The sequence below is a fragment of the Paroedura picta genome, chromosome 8 (assembly GCF_049243985.1).
Source record: "Paroedura picta isolate Pp20150507F chromosome 8, Ppicta_v3.0, whole genome shotgun sequence".
Taxonomy (NCBI): Eukaryota; Metazoa; Chordata; class Lepidosauria; order Squamata; family Gekkonidae; genus Paroedura; species Paroedura picta.
The window spans coordinates 67,883,906-67,904,180 of NC_135376.1; the positions used below are offsets into that span (position 1 = coordinate 67,883,906).

Below are 20,275 nucleotides of genomic sequence, written 5' to 3' on the forward strand. Positions count from 1 at the left end.
GCATTCCTATGGGGTATATTTTTCCTTTCTGCAACCTCACTTTCACCTTGCAGATGAGTCGGGCTTTCTCTTTCTTTCTGCTTGGATTTTACTCCCTTCAGCACTCAGTTTGTTTCCCCTTTGCTATCTCTCTCTCTCTCTTTTTAAGTGCTATTGCTGCAGTTTCCCCCCTTTTTTCATTCCCAAATTAAAGGTAATTCACAAACATAACAATTCCATCAGACTTTCTGCCCCCCCCCTCCACCTCTGGGAGGCTACTCCTCCACTCCTTATTGATCAGTTTTTGACAAGGTGTGTTTTTTGAAATTGTAAGGAGAAATAGCTCCTGCTCAATTCAGTGTTATGTAGCCTTCTTGCTAAAAGTTTAGTGCTTCAGTTTTTTTTTTAAATCAGTGCTGCAGCATTCACTTTTTCTTGTTGTGGAGCAGAATACATACTCTGTGGTTCCCAAGAGAAATCCATTAAAAAAAAAAACAGGTGCAGAGTGCAGGCACAGGATTCAGATTAAAAGAATACAAACTAGAATTCAGCGATAACTGGCACTAAGATTTGAGTGCAGAAATGGCCAGGGTGACCCTGCAGAATTTTCAAAGCAAGAGACATTCATAGGTGGCTTGCCATTGCCCACCTCCACATCATGACTCGGATATTTTTCGGAGGTCACCAATCTAAATACTATCTATGGCCAAGTTCAGGATAACCTTGGCTCTCCAGGACCATTTATGCACTGGAGGTTTCATGGTGGGCTGCAGGCTGGAGTTCATGGCAGGTTGCCTCACCTCTTCTTGCACCCACATGAGGGAGCATTTGGCCTGGTGTGCCTCATCTGCTCCCAATTTGTGCTCCTGCATGGGAGCTAGGGCATTGGATTTTCCAGTGCATAAATGGTCCAGGTCAGGACTGGATAGCTGTAGTATTAATCAACAGTGTTATGTCAATTTAGCTGTAAAAATATTGTTAAAACATAATGATTACTCAGAATAGTATTATTATGAACTTCTGCTTGTTAACTGTAGGAAATTAGGCCCTTGTACTGCTTTGCTGTTAAAAATGGAGTCGTTGTAGGCTATGACACTATTTTACAAATTATATGCTTGGGTATGTGTGTGTGTATATATATACATATGTTCTCTATGCAGAAAAGTGTTCTGAGTTTACAAATATATTATGTGGCTTTTTGTACATCTCTAAAGCAGTGTTACCAGTCCCTCCTATTTCTTTTGACAGGTTTCTCTTAATATTGCTCTGGAGGCGTTTGTGATCAAACCATCCAGCTTCGTGGGGATGACTTGTACTGCCTTTCAGAAGATATCTGCAAATTTAGACAGGTCACTGACCCGTGACACAGGGAGCGGGGAGCCAGAGCAACATTTGAATTTTAAGTGCAATGCTGGGAGTCATAGTGGCTCTGTGGTGAATTTCTCTACAATGGTAAGTGGGGCAACCAATGAATAACTTGAAATGTATGTCATAAAAACAGCTTACCTTTTGCAGGGTTCAGAACCTTCACTGTATGAATGAGAATGAGTTATCTAAAACTGAAATTCAGATGGCTTCATCTTTTTGCATATTGATTAGTAAAGAATTAATTCTAATTTTGTTACAGGGCCAAATGTGTAAATGCAGTGCCGATTTTCTCAAATGTTCTGGAACGCTGAAATGTTATATTGATAGTTTTAAACTGATTTCAGCAGGGGACAATATACAAATGTATTAATCCATTTGAGTATGTTGGGGTTTTTTTTTTTTACCTCATTTAAATCAACTTGGGAATCAATTTAAAAACGGGTTTAAAATCTAGTACTGTGTATCCTGATTCTGATAAAAAATGTCCCTTTCCTTCCACATGTCTAAGTCTTCCCATTCCAAGTGCTCAAGTCTTTGTAACCTTCCCATGTGGTTATTACGTTTCTAAGAAAACATATTTATTTGAACTGTGAGTATTGGGCAGAATATAGAAATCATAAGTACACAAGAATCATAAGACAATAAAAGATGGTGGACGCTGAGAAATGTCAACAGTTGCAGCAATTTGAAGCTACATAGTTAATGATGTTTAGAAATGATTTTATGGTGCTCTTTATGCATTGGTATTTTACAGATTGTTTGCTTATCTGTGAATATGAGGCACCTTAAATTTCTGGGAAACCAGCAGATGTGTGTGTGTGTGTATGTGTGCATGCATGCATGAGAGTGAATACACACCCATAAAAGGTTTTTAGTGGGCCCATTGTATGTTTAGACACTTGAATATTCTAAATGAAAATATTAGGAAATAATAAATATTAGGAAAACTCAGTTAATTTTGTTTTAATAATGTTATGACTCTTTAAAATCATCTCTTTATATAATGCCTAAAGAACTCTAAGGAAACAAATAGAAGTAGGATCCTTGGTGGAATGTATTATTTATATCACATAATGAAGCGGAACAATTAAATTCTGATCCAGCACAAAATGGAATTTTGCATTTGGTTGAGCATGTTATTAAATTTGAAGTGTTCCAAGTCGAAGTTCTTGTTATCCTTGAACAGAATCTTATTTTAATAGGCTTAGTTCTTGAAGTATTCTGGGTACTACAGAAATTATGTTTCACAAGAACTGTTGCAGAGCTGCTTCAGGAACACTTAGAAATCTTTAAATGCATTTCCCCCCTTCCTGCAGACTCGTTTGTTGTGTGTTTTGCTGATTTTAAATATCAGAGAAATATGGTGTGGGTTGATGGGAGAGGTTACAATTTAAAAAGCCTTCTGAAAAGCAAAATCCTTGCACTGATGTAAAATTGGAGCAAAATCCTTGCACTGGAGTGTATGTAAAATTTGGAGCAAAACATATGAATTGCAAACATTTCTTTGTAATCATTTTGTAATCCCCCTAAAATGGCTGTCATCGGAGGTGGGGAGAGAAATTGTTCGGTTCTGTTACTTGTACACAATGGATAGAAATATATTTCTGAATTTATTTTTTTGTTAAAAATATAGTACATACAAATTATTTTTATATAGATTTAGGGAATGAGTTGTAGAAAGAGAGGGCATGTAGTTTTAGATCTGTCAATTTCAAATTGTTTTCTGTAATACTGAATGTTATTAGGGGTTGTGCCTTGCAGATATTAATCATGGTGAAAAGGCTTAGTGAAAGAAAGTCTTCCATCACTGCTAGGGCTGCCAACTCCTGATTGGGAAATATCTGGAAATTTAGGGAGGGGAGGGACTTCTGCATGGTAGAATGCCATAGAATCTGCCCAATGTAGTTATTTTCTCAAGGAAACTGATCTCTGTAGTCTGAAGAACAGTTCTATTTCTGGGGAAACTCCAGGCCTCAGCTGTAGGCTGGCAACCTTAACCCAACTGGGTACTCATCCTAGAACCAGCCTTAGGAATAATTGCAGCATGTTGGAATTTTGTGGCAAATGAACCAATGTGGAAGGGTTTTCTTTCATGTTGAAATGCCTCTACCTTTGGTTTTGGGGATTCTGCTAGGGTCCCTTTAAAATTAAGACAGAGAATGCTAGAGTTCAGAACAGATGCAACTCCTTCCAATTTAACCAGAATCCTTCAAGTTGTGTTGAGTTTAGAGATGCCAGTCCCCAAGTGGGACCTGGGGATCCCTTGGAACTATAGCCTATCTCTAGACTAAAGAGATTAGTTTCCCTTGAGAAAATGGCTCCTGTGGGGAGCCATAGTATTATATTCCACCAAGGTCCCTCTCTGCCCCAAATCCCACCTACTCCCAGCTGCACCTCAAAGCCTCCAGGTATTTTCCAGCCCAAAGCTGGCACCCCTAGTTGAATTTCACAGGAACATCCAAGTTCTGAAGACTTGTGGTCTGCTAAATGTTTTCATCCATGTATGTGGCTACAAACGGCAGAGAAAATGGGCAAACTCATACTTGATTGGATTCTCTTGCCAGTCAGCAGATTGTGCTTTTCCATTTCAAAGCTGTGCTGTGTGTTGTAACTTGATTGACATATTGTCTGTATTTTCAGGTACAAAAAATTTAGATTTTCTTCCCCAAATATATTTGTCTGCCAGAGTCCTGTTGCCTCTTTTCTTTGTTATGACAAAGTATTTCTTCCTAAAAATGAAAAACAAGTTATTAGATTCCTTTCTGCTGCCCCAGGAATATGCCAGACATCTAGAATTTATCTCAAGCTACTGCAGAACATTTTGTTTGGAAACGTATATAATCTTGGCAGTACATCACTGTATAAAGAGCTTTAGTGTGGCTTAATCTTTTCTTACGTATTTTGCCATGCTTATAGAAAGCATCCAAGTCAAATTTCTGGCCAAACTTTGATTGTCATGTCTCATTTCGGTGAACAGATATTTTTTTTTGAACTGCAGGTGCAGTTTTCAGAAAACTCTTTCTAATGATAACCAAATGTAAGGCTTCATTCTGAAAGTGTCATTAAATTGGAATCCAAGTTAGATCTGGCCGTTACAGCAGGTTGTGTTAAAGTAAGATTATGTTTGCATAATTTCACAATTCATTGATATTCTAACTTTATTCACTTGAAAATTAAACCTTTTCCTGTATCCATTTGTCCTGCAACTACCATGTATGAAATATCAGCTTTTACTAAAGTACTGGCTAAATAGGACTTTGTTATTTCTTAGCAGGAGGGTGGGTGGAGAGGAAACCTGAAGATGTAGAACAAAAACATAAAGAGTCTTGAATGGCAAGAGAATATCAATCAATTTCAGCTGCTTTCAAGGAGTTGACTAAATTAATGGGACTGTTATCCTCTGAAAAGCTGTCTTCCTCCTGCCCCCCCCCCCGTACAGCCTTTGAAAAAGCCACACTGAAAGTCAAATTTGCTTTATAGACAAAATGCCATGAGGTTGTTGCTGTGAGGAAGGGAAATTGAACACATTTGCCCCTTTTTCCTTCCAGTGGTAGAGGAGCATGGTGAAGCAAATGTCCATTGTCAAGAGAGGAAGGAAAAAGCAATTTTACAGAATTACCTCTTTTTCACTGCAGCCCCCTATTCCTCATGACATTCAGTTGACCCCCCCCTCAAATGTCTTATGGGGCTGCTGTTGTGATAATCTTTCAATAGTGGTTCATACGATTCAACTAGCCCTGAGGGAAAATGTCCTTTTAATATAGGAGCAATGCATGGAAATGGGCAGATGAGGCTTTTCATAGTATGCCAGTAAATAATATCATTGGTATATAAGAAACTTTCCTTAACCTCTATTGAAGAGACAGGGAGTATCTGTATATCACCCCCCCCCAAAAAAAAAAGGCACCCATGGTACCAGTGTAAAGGAAAAGACATTACAAAACAAGTTTCAAATAATGTAAGGAAATGCCATGGAAAGACTCTTTATGAACAGTGGCAGCTTCCCTGCGCTGGCGCCGTGCTGTTGCGGTGGGACATGATGCCCTGCCATTTCCCATGTACGCACGGGAGTGAGGCATGCTGGGTTGCCCCGGCGTAGCGTGCGTGCCCTTTACATCGGGGCCAGGAGGGCTGGATCGCTGCCAGCCGAGGTAAGTGAAGCAGTGGGGGTGGGGAGGTGGGGAGGGGCCAGGCCCCCTCCACACACACTGGTGGGGCCAGTGGGTCGCATTTGCTGGCAGGGGCTCATGGGAATTGTAGACCATGAACATCTGGAGGACCACAGGTTGACTACCCCTGCTTTAAGGGACACCGTAGGGTCGGGGCTGGGCTGGCCAACAAGCTGACGATTATGCATAGCGCTGGCCTACCGCAGCCCTGGCTTAACCAGGAAATTACAGAAGATTCCACGTTCGCTTAACACGGGCTTTCCATAGCCCTGGGCCAGGAGGCGCCCACGCTGGTGGCAGCAGCGAGCGTTATCGGGGATTTCCCCCAAAGTGCTGCTGCCGCCAATGCAGGTAATACGGCCCGTGCATAATGGGTCAAAAGGTGCACTCACTGCTAGAAGGAGTATCATGCAGAATTAAAAATACAACAGTGGTGCTTCTATGGGAAAAACGGTGCCACATGCAGAAACCGGGGGGAGGGGGGAACACAGTGTTTTTTGTAGAATTTTTGCAAGGTTTTCCCCAGTGCATAATTGCCCAAAGTTTTGTTTATCCATTGAATAAGAGTAGAAGAGTTGTTTTTTATACTCTGCTTTTCTTTACCCTAAGGAGTCTCAAAGCTGTTTACAATCACCTTCCCTTCTTGTCCCCACAACAGGCACCTTGTAAGGTAGGTGTGGCAGAGACTGAGAGAACTGTGACTGGCCCATGATCACCCAGCAGGCTTCATATGGAGGACTGGGAGGGATCAAACCCTATTCTCCGCATTAGAGGCCACCACTCTTAACCACTATAAAATGCTGAGTCTCCAAGCCTAAATCCAACCCAGACTTCCATCATGTGATTTAAGTAATTAATTGTGCCCATGTAGCTTTAATTTATGATAATGATCCATTTTCACACTGACACAATACTGACATTATGATGTGCTTCTTGAATATTTACAATGTTTGGTGAATTACAATAAATTTCCACATAGTCAAAGAACAGACTGTATTGTCTCAAAACTTGGCATTTAGATGGTGATAGGTAAAGCAAAATCTGGGGATATTATTAGAACAGAAGGCACTGCTTGTTAAAAAAAAGGGGGGGAAAGCATCATATGCAGCATTTCCATCAGGCACACATGTTACATTTTGGGACAATCAATTTTCCATGAGTTCCCAAAGAACATATTTCAGTAGAATGAATTAGCATCAATATTGCATGCACTCAGGTATCTTAACAGTTGACACATGAATAAAATTCAATGGAGATGGAATGACTGAAATGTATTGTAGAATCAGGCACGGACTTCTCATTAAAAGCCTCTGGACAGCAATACGACCTCAATACTCTATCCTTTTCCTTGCTTAGCAGTATGAGGACGGTCACCTGATACGTCTAGATGGGATTGCCAAGTCTCATATTTTGGCCCTGAGACTCTGGTTTTGTAACTCAGTCTTAGGGACTCTGGGTAAAAATTCAGGTCTGTCAACTAGTTCACAGTCTTGATAGTTTCTTTGAAGACATCTACATGTACCTGCTTGTGGCAAATGCTCCAATTGTAAATCAGAGATGATCTAATAGGTACCAGTCAGTTTAGTTAGTCTCTATGCTAGGACTGTGATTACGCAAATAGATAGGTAATGTATTATACATTTTCTAATTTGAAGGTTGGGGAATGGGTTCTTGGGAACATCTCTGCCAGTTATGAGAACATCAGTTTCCTACTCTTACAGGTATTTAAATCTAGGTATGGCCAGAGGCTCTTCTGTGAGAGGAAAAGTATCTTAGGTACATCACAGTCAGTGTTAGAAGTCTGGACTAAGCTTTTATTTCCCTCCATATATAGCTACTTAAGCGAGCATGGCCGAAGGTGTGAGTTTCAGGACAAGAGTCAAAGGTGCTCTTGCCCCTTGGCACTTAGTCCATGGCATGCAGACGGTGGGGTTGAGAAAGCTTAGCCAGTGGATCTAGGATGCTAGAGCTGTATTGTTCTTAAAGAACTGTAGAGAAAAGCAGCATATAAGAACCAACTCTTCTTCTTCTTCTTCTTCTTCTTCTTCTTCTTCTTCTTCTTCTTCTTCTTCTTCTTCTTCTTCTTCTTCTTATAGTTGCATGGTACATACACTGGTAATCAAGTTTTGCTAGGCTTTTCAGTGTTAGAAAGAAAACACTAGAGCTGGAGAAGACTCTTGCGAGTCCCTTGGACTGCAAGGCGAACAAACCGGTCAGTCCAAGAGGAGATCAGCCCTGCCTGCTCCTTAGAAGGCCAGATCCTGAAGATGAAACTCAAATACTTTGGCCACCTCATGAGAAGGAAGGACTCCCTGGAGAAGAGCCTAATGCTGGGAGCGATTGAGGGCAAAAGAAGAAGGGGACGACAGAGAATGAGGTGGCTGGATGGAGTCACTGAAGCAGTTGGTACAAACTTAAATGGACTCCGGGGAACGGTAGAGGACAGGAAGGTCTGGAGGATCATTGTCCATGGGGTCGCAATGGGTCGGACACAACTTCGCACCTAACAACAACAACAAGGCTGTACTTTCCAGTGGTGCACAATTGCACATTTAGATCTTTGGGTGAGGGCCTAGAATTTCTGTGATCTAGCTACTGTTCTGAATGCCAGCATATTTTGAGTCCTTTTTTAAAAAAATGAAGCTTTATAAAAGTGTATTGGTTTTATAGGGTTTTGAATTAAAATATAATACTACAGTGTACCAGAGGATGAGCTGTCATAGATGAGACATGCACTTTTTTGTCCATCTATTATCAGACCCATTCCAATAAAAAAACAACATTTAAAAATGCTTACATTAAAAAACACATTTTGCCAGTGTTCTTTAGTAGTCTCCTTTGTATTTCTTTTTAAGTGCTGTGTTTCAAAGCCAGTTCAGCTTGAAACATTCCACCATAAAGACATCTCCTGTAATGCAGTGTGACAAATCAAAAGGCCATTCTCACTGTGAAATATATTAATAGCAATAGAGCCAAAAAAGCAAAAAAAGGGGGGGGGGAAATAAAAGGAATATATGATGTGGTTGGCTTAAATGTTATCTTATGAAAGATGCATTTTGAAAGATGCTTTGCTTTTGGAGAACTAATCTCATGATTCACCATTGTCTGATACATTCCACCCAATGAATGCAAGGCTTTCTCTTTCCCCACCTACTGTGGCTAACTCTCTGAAAGAATATCAGTGTTTCTATTTATTTTATTTTATTGCTGGTGCATATAAAGATACTGGTGCCAAAACCGTTTGCTCTATAAACCCATTAACCAGCAAAGGTACTTGACTTTCTGCTAACAATGTAGCAACGTAACAAGTGCAGATAGCATTATTGTTAGAAACAGGTCAATCTAGTAAGCAAAGCTCTTATCCAAAACCACCTGGAACAACATCCCATTTCCTTAAACATTGGTTGTTTGTGTTGTATACCTTTCACCAACTGCTGTATACTTTCGGATGGGTAGCCATGTTGGCCTGCAATAGAAGAGCAAGGTTCAAGTACAGTAGCACCTTAAAGCATACGATTTTCCAGGGTATAAATTTTCAAGAATATCTGACAAAAGGGTCTTTGACTCTTGACCAGGCTTTCACAACTAGGGTTTTGTGAAACCCTGTGGTTTCTTGATGGCCCTGGAAGGGTTTCCTGAATGGGTGGGGGTTAATTAATGTTTATATTTTATAACAAATTGTTAAATATTTGTTGGGTGATATGACAATATATGGTTATGTTGAACTGCCCCTCCCCTCCCAAAATGGCCAATGATGAGCCTGGTGGGAAGGGGAGGGGCTCCTAGTGGGGATGTACACAGTTATACTTCCCAACTGTATTCTGAACCATCACACCATTTCTGGGCTTTCTCGGAGCCTGAAGAATGTTTCTGGGGTTTCTCAATGGTAAAAAAGTTGAAAAAGGCTGGCTTAGACCCTGGAAATCTAGTTGGTCTTTCTTCTGGTACTGGACTCAAAACTTGCTCTGCTGTATGTTTTGGCATTTTAAAGGGTCATGGTGGCCACAAGGACAGTACAATTTCTAGTTGGCCCCGAGGTAAATTAGATTGGGTGATAGAGAAACAAGCCCAAGACCACCCAATGAGCTCCAGAGCTGAATAAAGACCCCACATTTGTTTTTTTCCAGACACAATTCATTCATAGATGTGCATGGAATTTTGAACCAGTATTGTATTGAAACCAAATTATTTTGTATTTGTAGCCTGATATATTTCCTGTAAGCTTGCAGCCATTTCCTGATGCATAGTTAATACCGAGCTGGCCTAAGCAAATAATATTATTATTGATTTTTATCTCCTTCTAGTAATTGGGCTTCTGATAATAAGAGCAAAGAATTTTGTGGAGACATAAGCACATTGCCTGGTTGGTTGGTGTTTGTCTCTACCAATTACTTGGTTGCCATTTTTATTAAAAGGAGGCCTGATTGCTTTGACTGCATGACTTCATAGAAAACCATCCAGAGATGCTGAGAAAGCTTGGCCAATATTTGTATCAGTGACAAAATTCTAATTAATTTTAAGGAAATGGTAGTAAACTATTAATCATCAGAAAGTTAGGCTGAGGTTTCTTGTTTTTTTGTTTTTTTTAATTGCAGGGAAAAAATAGCACTGCTCTTGAATAATAGCAGTATAATGTGATCATGTGTTGGAGAGCTAAAGGTGGCAATAAGCAAGAACAGCAAGTTTTCACCTATGTCCTTAGCAAACTGTTTCTCTAGTGTGAAATTATTGGCTTCCTTGGTTTCACTGGCTTTGCACAACATGCAGCCAAACACGATAGGTTGTGTTCTTTGTCTGTTTTGCCATTGTGACTATGGCAATTCCAGAGAGCCTCCAAATATGAACTAGGAAAGACTGATCTTTTACAGCTCAACATATTTAGCAAAACCCTATAATTCATGCTTGCTAACTTCAATAATTCTTTGGGATTTTTTTGCATTGATGAAAAAACCTGTGCTGAACTAACAAGTGTCAGGGAAATGTCAACAGATGGGAGCCATCTCACTGCTCAAAATTAAAGACTTCTGCAAGAGACAAAGTCATATTCCATTTCTAACACACACTACATTTTTCCAGTCAAGTAATGAGCCTGTGAAAATATAGAGGAAACTGCCACTCTGTCATAGTCGTACTTGGTTGTAATGTGAAGCTATCTTATTTATAAATTCATACGCACTCGCTCACAGGATAGGCAATGATCCGCTTAATGAAGTCACTTCACTGAAGAGATGTAATGCACTCCAAAATTACTTTGCATTCCAAATAAGTTCAGTGCTTTTAAAATCAATTTTCATTTTATTCCCTTGTATTGTACTCAGTGCTGCAGCAGAATTTTGCATACATGTGCCTGGAGATTGATTTTGAGGTGTGTATATGATGCAGACTGTGTTATTTTAGAGCCACCTCTACAGTTCCTCTCGATAATTATTATAGGCAGTGCTATACCATTTCCACAAGCCACAGCTCTGTCCCTAACTTTAAAAAACAATGCAGAAATAATGTTTGCAGATGGGTCCTGAAGGGCAATGCATCCGATTGAACATAACAGAGATGCTCCTATAGGCTTCTCCTTGTAACAGGCCCTGGGTGTATCACAGCCACTTCCAGGGCTGGTGGGTTGACTATGCAGCTATGAGGTCGGTAATGAGGTAGGAACAGGGACTTCTGCCACTTTGTCCTGTAAAACTAGTTATCTTTCTTCATTTATCCCAAATGGATGGGTGGGGAAATATGACCCATTGTTCTCCATCCATGCCACTATAGGACATGAAGAGCCTTTCCCATTCCAATGTATCCGTGTGGCTCTTCTCATCCTCCCCTACTCCAGGCACAATTATTCAAGATTCTTTTCATGCATAGTTTGCATGTTGTGTGCAATCCAGTGATTCAGCAGCAGAAAGTGCAGTAATTTCCCACATTCCCTTTCCCCCACCACTCTTTTTCAACCCTGGGAGAATTTATCCTTAGATCTATGGGATCTGTGTAGACTAATATTTTTATATTCTGTGAGGCAGCTGCAAACTTGCAGACCTCACTGCAATGCCATTTGCAAAATGCATTGCCATCAGTGGCTGAACCTCCCCCTCAGGGGCCTTTTCCATTGATCTGCAAAGATGCCTCTTTCCCCTCTCTCCTGTTGACCTGGAAACCACAGCAATAGGTGGGAAAGACCTATTCCTTCAGCATCTATTTGGGAAACCTGAATGAAGCCAAATCTATTCGAATTTAGCGAGTCGGCACCCGGAACGAAGATGAGAATCATAGTTTGGTTTTAAAATACTGAATAAAACCCAAATTGGCACTTATTTAGTATTTTTTTTCAACTTGGATAAACCAAATGTACATGTCTAATGGGAAGTGAGCTTCTCTTTCTGTCTCATCCGTCAGGAGAGCTTTGCTGATATGTTTTGTCCCTTCCCACTAAAGTCTCCTGACCTATATGGCTATTACTCCATGCAGGACCTGCAGTCTTGGGAGTAAACATTCCCAGGATTGAAAATGGCTGCTGGGGGAGGGGGGACATGGGGAAACCCACGGTTCCTGCATCCCTGAATCTCTGGGTCCAAGTCATTGAATTTATATGACTTGCTAGAATATTGGTCTTACTGTGTTTCATAATTCAAAGTAATGAATTTACCTTTGCCCTAATGGAAACTCCGTTTTTAATATTTCCCATATAGGCAATTTGTGTATTATGAGGCAAGAAAGCTAAATAACTGAACTCCTTCATGTGCAATGTGATGGTAAATAATAGCCGTTGTTCTAATTAAGAAAAATCTGCTAATAAAAACACTGACTTTGTAACAGTTAATAACACACTACATTAGCTTCTGGAACATGCATTGCAAGTGAAATTAATGATATCAATTGCCGTATTGCAGAAACAGGATCAATAATTTGTATATGCTTTGGGAGAAATTAGTCAAAATCCTGCCAGTTCAAAGGTTTGTCAGCGTACGGTTTTAGTCAGGATGCACTATCCAAAATAATACAAATCTTGCAAAAAAAAAAAATTGGATATCACTTTGTGCTTCATACCAGAAAATGGACCTTCAGGACCTAGGTTAGATTTCTTCTAGGCCACTGTGACAAAATCTTACACCCTCTTTAAAGGAGAAAGGCAGTTTAGAATAATAATAGTGATTATAACAACCTTTGTCGATGTGGCACTGTGTAGAGAATGTGTGACTGGGGAACAGGAGCTTGACTGACTGCGATCTCTGTTTTCGGGGTCGCTGGTGCTTGTCCTATCCAGCCTAACATATATGGCATTGGAGCAGATGTCTGGCCCACAGTACTTACTGCCTGCCATTGACACCCTACATGTTGAGTGATGAGTTTCTTTCACATTAAGCCTATTAGTATTGTGTGCATAAAGCTTTCTATTCCAATACCCTTTGCGCAGCCATGAGAGAACAGAACAACAGTCTATACTTTCGGAACATCCCTAAAACCACTTTGACAAGTCTATATCTAATGCTGCCTAGAAAAGAGAATTTCTGGTGCAGTTTAAATACGATCTGGTACATTGTCGAAATGGGTTAATCCACAGTTCCCATTTTAAATAGATAGTTGATTACACCTAGTTTATCATGACCATGACCATAGTAGGGAGTTTGCTCTTCCACTTTTCGTTTGCAGCAGTGGGTAGTACTTTACTGTGTACTATTCATATGTTTGCATAAGATATTTCACTAAACCAATGGAGTTGCATCACTCAGGTTTCTAATGAGCATGCGGTGCAAACTGTAACACAACTCTGCTTGTTGGCATCTATGAACTTCAGAAGTGCAGCATGTACTCTTTGTGTCACAAATGGGAAAAATCTGTTGCTCATTTTCTTAAATCAAAGGTATGTATGTATTTTCTAAATTTGCCTAATGAGTTGCAGTGAAACTGAGCTAAATAATAGATTGGCCTCCTCTCCTCCTAGCCCGTTTTTTGGGGACGAAAGTCACAATGACCGTTTATGCACTGAGAACTTCACTGCCCCAGCTCCCATGCAGGAGCACAAATAGAGGGTGGCTGAGGTGTACCAATCCAAATGCTCTCCCGTATGGGTGCAGGAAGAGGTGGGGCAATCTGCCATAACTAAAACTCCAGCCTGCAGCCCAGCATGAAACCTCCAGTGCATAAACGGTCAATGACAGCTGTACTGTAACAGAACACATAGTCCTGAAATTAGTAATAACATTGGGGTAGGTCCAGCCATTCTCCACAGAGCCTTTCTCCAGCTTAAAGAATCTTCCTCCAACTTATATGATTTTTCCTCTTACATTGTCTGCCTCGTGATTGAACGGCTGCTTTCAGATTTAAACCATTTTCAAAGGTATTTACATCAGTGGTTGTTATCAGTGGTTGTTTTTCCAACTTAGTATTTACTGGTGAAGTCCTTCACTAGGATCTATTCTTCACAAAATTTCAAACAATATATATGTTAGCCTTTGGCTCACAGGTATGGGGAAGTTTTAGTCCAAAGACTGTTCCCCTGTCTTTGGACTAAAACTTCCCCATACCTGTGAGACAAAGGCCATAACTAGGATTTATTCACTATTTATCACTAGGATTTATTCTTCTTCACAGAATTTAAACAATATATATTGTTTAAATTCTGTGAAGAAGAATAAGTCCTAGTGAAGGACTTCACCAGCAAATACTAAGTTGGAAAAACAACCACTGATAACAACCACTGATGAAAATACCTTTGAAAATGGTTTAAATCTGGAGGCCATTTTGGTTGTTTATGACAATTAAAAGAAGATATAAGACATTTCTATCTGTATTTATTGTTAAATTGTTTAAATGTTTATTATAGCCTAGGGTAGGTTCTTTCTTCTGTTATCATATTCATATCGAACTGTCCTCTTTTCGTGGTGAACGGCTGCTTCCGTAGCCAAAGCGCACAACCCTAGACTGGGAGCCCAGTAGTTGAAGATCTTCCACACTATCTATTGGAATCAGAGTCCAATGGCCACTGGGCTCTGATTTTGTTGTGCTGCTTTAGACAGACCAACACGGCTACCCACTTGAATCTATCTGTTGGAATGTGCATTTTACACAGATCCAAGGAGGAAATTTCTAAATAAAATTATTCCAAGTGCATTTTCTTCAGCTCATGATAAATTAAGGTATTTGCTTGCTGATACGGATCCATTTGTGACACAAAGGGTTGCCACCTTTGCATTGGCCACAAGAGAGATTCAAGCTGGCATGGCAAATACTGTGGACTTTCTAAGTAGCTCATGAGCAGAATGTATGGGTTAAATGTAATTTAACTCTCTTATTTGATAAGCGTGATCGATCTGTGTTTGTTTTGAACTAACTCATTGTACTGAACAATTTTATTGTGTGTCTGATCTTGCGATGGCCTGTGGCCTAGTGCAATAAAGTGCAGTAAGTGTAGTATTCTAAAAACTAAAATTATGGGAACTGCTCACCAATGTATTTGATGTTGTGGCAGCTGTGCCCTTTAAAATAAAGCTTGGTCATTGGAAGAAAAAAATGCTGGAAATGTTTATTTAAAATGCTTTCACGCTGCCTTTCTACCCTAATAGGTTCCCCAAAACAGAGAACATGAGGGCATTTAAAACATTAAAACAGCATTTAAAGTGCATGCCTAAATATCCTTAACACGCCTGTGGCGCCGTGGGCACCGCCGACTAAATAATTCATTAAGCCCTTGGGGGGAGGGCTTTGTCCGTGATGAGGAAGGGGCCTGATTGGCCCCTTCCTCCGGACAGACCATTGGCCCGGCCCATTCCCAGCCTGCTGACAAGGAAGCAACTGCACATCCCTTGATGGCGGCCTGACGCGTTGGGAGGCGAAAAGCTGCCAGGGGCTCCCTGCCCGGTGGCCTGACGCAGCGAGAGGCACGAAGCGCCTCTCGCCGCGTCAGGCCGCCCACAAAGGGAACCCCGTGCGGCTGCCGGAGGCTCCCTGCCCGACGGCCTGACGTGGCGAGAGGCGCTAAGCGCCTCTCACCGCGTCAGGCCCCCGACAAAGGGAGCCCCCGGCAGCCGCGCTCCGCGCAACTGCCAGAGGCTCCCTGGTCTAGCGCCCGCTGTATTTAGATTACAGCGGGCTTGATTACTAGTTTAGCAATATAACCATGCATGCATATAAGCGGGGAGAGAGCCAATAAGTGTTTACTGGGAATATGCTAATTGAAACAAAGAAGTCTTCATCTGCCGACAGAAGACAATGATGGATTGATCTCCCTGGAGAGGGAGTTCTAAAGTTTTGGAACCATCTGAGAAGACAGGTTGCCACCCATCTGTCTTCAAATGGTTTGGCTACCCAAAGCAAGGCCTTCAGAGTGACAAAGGGAATGGGTAGGTTCATAAAGGAAAAGGCCTGATGGCATGCACCCAAGAGTTCTTAAGGATGTGAGATGGCTGATGTACTAGCTTGTATATGTAACATGTCACTAAATTCAGCCACTGTACCAGGAGACTGAAGAATAGCAAATGTTACAGCAATTTTTAAAAAGGGATCCAGGAAATTGCAGGCTAGTCAGCCTAATATCTATCCCAAGCAAATTAGTAGAAACCATAATCAAAGACAGAATTGTTAGGCACATAAGAAGAGCCCTGCTGGATGAGACCAATGGTCCATCTCATCCAGTATCCTGCCTCACACACTGTCTAACCAGTTCCTCTGAATGGCCAACAATAGGGCATAGAGACCAAGGCTTTCCCCTGATACTGTCTTCTAGCCCTGGGATCCAGAGGTTTAGAACCTCTGAATGTAGAGGTTGTTCTCAGTCACCATGGCTAGAAAACACTGATAGACTTACCCTGCATCCCTCTTGTGGCCATCACTACATCCTCTGGCAGTGAATTCCATTTTTAAATCACGCTCTGAATTTTAATCCACATTTTAATTACTCTCTATCTTCATTCTCAGCAGGAGGTATGGATCCAGCAGCACCTCCAAGCTATGAGCCTGCTCTTTCAAGGCAACCCATCCAGGACAGGAAATATTCATTTTTTTGGGTCTATATTTCCCCGCACCAATAGCAACTCTGTAGTGTTGAGCTTATGTTTCAGTTTATTAGCTCTCATACATCTCAAGCTGCCTCAAGTCGCCTGTTCAATATTTCCATAGTCTTCCTGGGATCCATTGGAACTTGAGGTACAACTGTCACCTACATGTTGGTGACAACTCAGCCCAGATCACCAGATGACTTCTAGCAGCTTCACCTAGACGTTGAAAAGCTTGAGGGACAAAAATCTTCCATTATGACCCTCCCGTTCACCTCCCTAGATCATCATTGCAGGTCCTTCTACTGGTGCCTGGTCTATTAACTGGCTCCTTGTCACCTACCAGAGCCAAGGCATTTTTAGTGGCTGCCTTGGAAACGTCATGCCACAGGTTGACTACCCTTGCCCTATAGGATATTTCTGCATTTTGTTGCTCCTTTGTTTTGGGAAGCTTTAGCTAATGTTTTGAATCAAGGAAATGACCTGTTGTCTTAATTTTTCAAGCAGTTTGTTATTTTATTATTTTTATTTGTGTTTTGTTTCTTTTTATTGTATTTTTAAAGCTTAATCACTATGATTTACAGCAATTGCCAGCCATAACAAAACATTATAAAATAGTAAACTTAGAATAAAAATGAATGGTTAATAAAACAGATCATCCAAGAGGTAAAAACTATACAGCAATTATATATTTTTAAAGCCATGGTTTTAAATGTTGTAAGCTGCCCAAGCTCCCTGTGGGGAGAGACTGTGGGGTATAAATTAAATAAATACCTAAATCATTTAAAAATATGTGAAATTCCACAGGCCAGGGGGCAGCTTTGCTCATGGATAGGTGTTCGATGCATTATTTAGAACAGCTGTCCCCAACCCCCAGTCCGGGGACTGGTGGATCAGTAAATAGGTCAGTCGATACAGGGCCGCGGCTCCTCCTCATCCTCCTCCCTTCTGCCTCAGGAACTGCCCTGCCACTCTGCCACCAGCTCAACTTTGATGTTCTCTGGCAGCCACCATGGCTAGGGCTCCCCCTCGGTATGGCACTGCGCAGCTGCTGCTGGCAGCACCCCACAGTGGTCGGCGGGAAGTCAGGGGCGCTGGTGGGAAAGCAAGTGGAGCAGGCACTTGTCCCTTGGCAAAAGACTACCCCCCCTCCCCGGGCCTCAGTAAAATTGTCAAGCGTTGACCGGTCCCCAGTGATAAAAAGGTTGGGGACCACTGATTTAGAAGACATGAGGTAATGCTTCTGAGGCTCTCTCAGCCCTTAATTTGCACAATTAGTCTTCCAGTCCATATTCTCCCTTCAAAAACATCAATTAGTAATATATTGTCAGCTTGTTTATGTCTTATTAATAACTATACATTTATTTGAACAGTCCAGTTAATTTCTGTTGAGAAAGTTCTGTAATGAAACAATACCCTTTTGAGATACGCCTTGATCTAAGAATGCCATAGCTCATAAAATGTTCAGCAGACTTCCATAAAGGTGCCCCTAAATCATTGATGGTAGAGAACAGTACAGCCCTAAGCTGCCTTATTCCCAGTTGCACTGTTTGCCTCAACTGACTGGTGAAAGAGATTCTTTCCCTCAGCTAGTTCTCTGACATGCACAGAGGATTTGTTGGATAGAGGAGGTGCTAGTTTGCAACACACTCAGTAGCGATTTCAGAAATTACTGAACAACCCCAAACTGCCCCTGAGAGAAATCATCAGCTTTTCACCTAGCACTATAGAAGCTGTAAGGTAGACTCTTCCCACTCCCCAGACCACGTCAAAGGTTCATTTATGCCCTTCTGCAGTATTTGGATAGGCAGGGTTGTTTGCTCATCTGGGTGCAACAAGAAAGATTCTTATCACTTCCAGAATGTGTCCCAACCTACTGCAAAGTGGATTAGTGACCTTGTCTCTTCCCTGAGGAGGGGATCACTCTCTCATGACCAGCCTGGCACTGAAATAGAACAGTGACTGTCTTTAAAAATGATTTAAGAGGTGACTCTGCCCCATTTTGTAATTATTTCATAAAATATATCTTTTTATAGACATTTATGGATTTATGCCTGATTAGAAATAAGCAGATTCTTATCATACAAGCCTATCAGTGTCTTCAACCTGACCTATATCTTCTGAAAGATGGTGGGATATTTTCACATAAGAGGGGGAAATAGTTCAAGAAACCCATCTTTTTTCAAGTTGGAGAAATATCAGGGTTGACAAACTAAATAGCCTTATTAGAACTAAATAGAAGTACATTATCTAAGAAAATTAACAAGAATAGACTTGGGAATGAAATATAAAGTGCCTTGTCCATATTGGATTCTATATGACATAAATTCAAAATGATCGTTTGAGTGGGCTTTAATATAATGCTTTATTTGTAGAGCTTCCTTTTTAAGTATTGGCAGTGAAGGAGCCTTGGCTGTTGATAAATACAGGCCCACTTAGTGAGCACGTAAATGCAAAAATCTATATCTTTACCAACGCTTAATTAATTGAACTTTCTATCAAAGAAAGTATTCTTAGATGTTTGCTAACGTTTATAATGGATTTTTAAAGTACCTCCTTGTATAGCAAGAACATGAGTAGAGGATGCATTCACCACTTCCTCTAAAGCAGACTTGACAGAATAGCACTGAATTCTGTTTCCTTCCATTAAATAGACTGCAACACTTAGACCCAAAAATCTGATGAACCAGAACTTGGGGTGAACCACAGTGGCAAAGCTCAGTGTATGCAGGTTATGTTTGGGTCTCTCTCTCTCTCTCTCTCTCTCTCTCTCTCTCTCTCTCTCTCTCTGGTGTCACTCCCTGCTAGTGAGGCTTTGTTGCATGGGGAAGCAGCTTCCATATTGTTGCTTTTGTATGGCAAGCCAACATTTTAGGGTGAGTTCTTCTTTGTATTCTTTCCATTCTTCCTACCCCTGCTGTGGGAATAAAGTCTCATCTCCAACATAATTGATTGCATTGTTAAGACATAAATGTGAGGCTGATGGTAGGTATATTACTTTGGTAGGTATATTTTAAAAATATGATGATGATGTTATCTGTTCAGTCGTGTCCGACCCTCGGCAATTCTATGGGAAAGTCTTTGCCATGCGTCCCTGTCTTTGACTGCTTCTTTTCATTGGTTCATGGTCATCCCTGTACCGGCCTTGATCGTGTCGAGCCAGCGGATCCTTTGGCGACCACATTTCCTTTTGCCACTGACCACGCCGAGCATTAATGATTTTTCTATCAAGTTTGATCGCATGATGTGTCCAAAGTAAGTGAGCTTCAGCCATAATATCTTGCCTTCTAATGACATAGTTGGTTTGCTCCTCTCTAAAACTATCTTGTTGGTAACTTTGGCTGTCCATGGTATTCGCAGCATTCATCTCCAACACCATGATTCGAAAAAATATGGCTACATTAAATAGTAGGTCTTTTTTTGCATCTTAGTGACAGGTGCTGCTCTGCAGGCATTGACTGCAGGCTACTATTAGGTTCAGTTAGGAATACTGAAAACTGCCTCATGGGATGATTAGTGTATCTATTCACATGGAACAATTTAATCTCACCAATGCCATGATGGATCCTACTTTATGTGGTTGCATTGAATGGCATTCCAAGGAAGAAGGCTAAGAGAGGGAATGTAAGGAGGGATGACTGAAGGCAGCAATAGAAAGAATGTGGAGGAAGGATGAAAGGAAGGAATGGGGTAAGAGATGGTGGGATGAGAATTTGGGGAAAGTCTGCCCATTCTGAACATGTTGGATAATGCACTTTCAATGCACTTTCAATGCAC

The 20,275-nt window shown here is 41.1% G+C and overlaps 1 protein-coding gene across 3 annotated transcripts in view; it reads left to right on the top strand.

Moving 5' to 3' along the window:
* Nucleotides 1–20,275, top strand: part of ADGRA1 (adhesion G protein-coupled receptor A1) — a 452,787-nt gene that overhangs the window by 230,742 nt on the left and 201,770 nt on the right. For all 3 annotated transcript variants that reach the window (XR_013233660.1, XR_013233661.1, XM_077350198.1), the window contains one exon: nucleotides 1,228–1,431. Coding sequence is in view for 1 of the 3 variants with exons in the window: in XM_077350198.1 (XP_077206313.1) it covers nucleotides 1,228–1,431 (204 nt within the window). In the remaining 2 variants the exon portion in view is untranslated. The remainder of the gene's footprint in view (nucleotides 1–1,227; nucleotides 1,432–20,275) is intronic.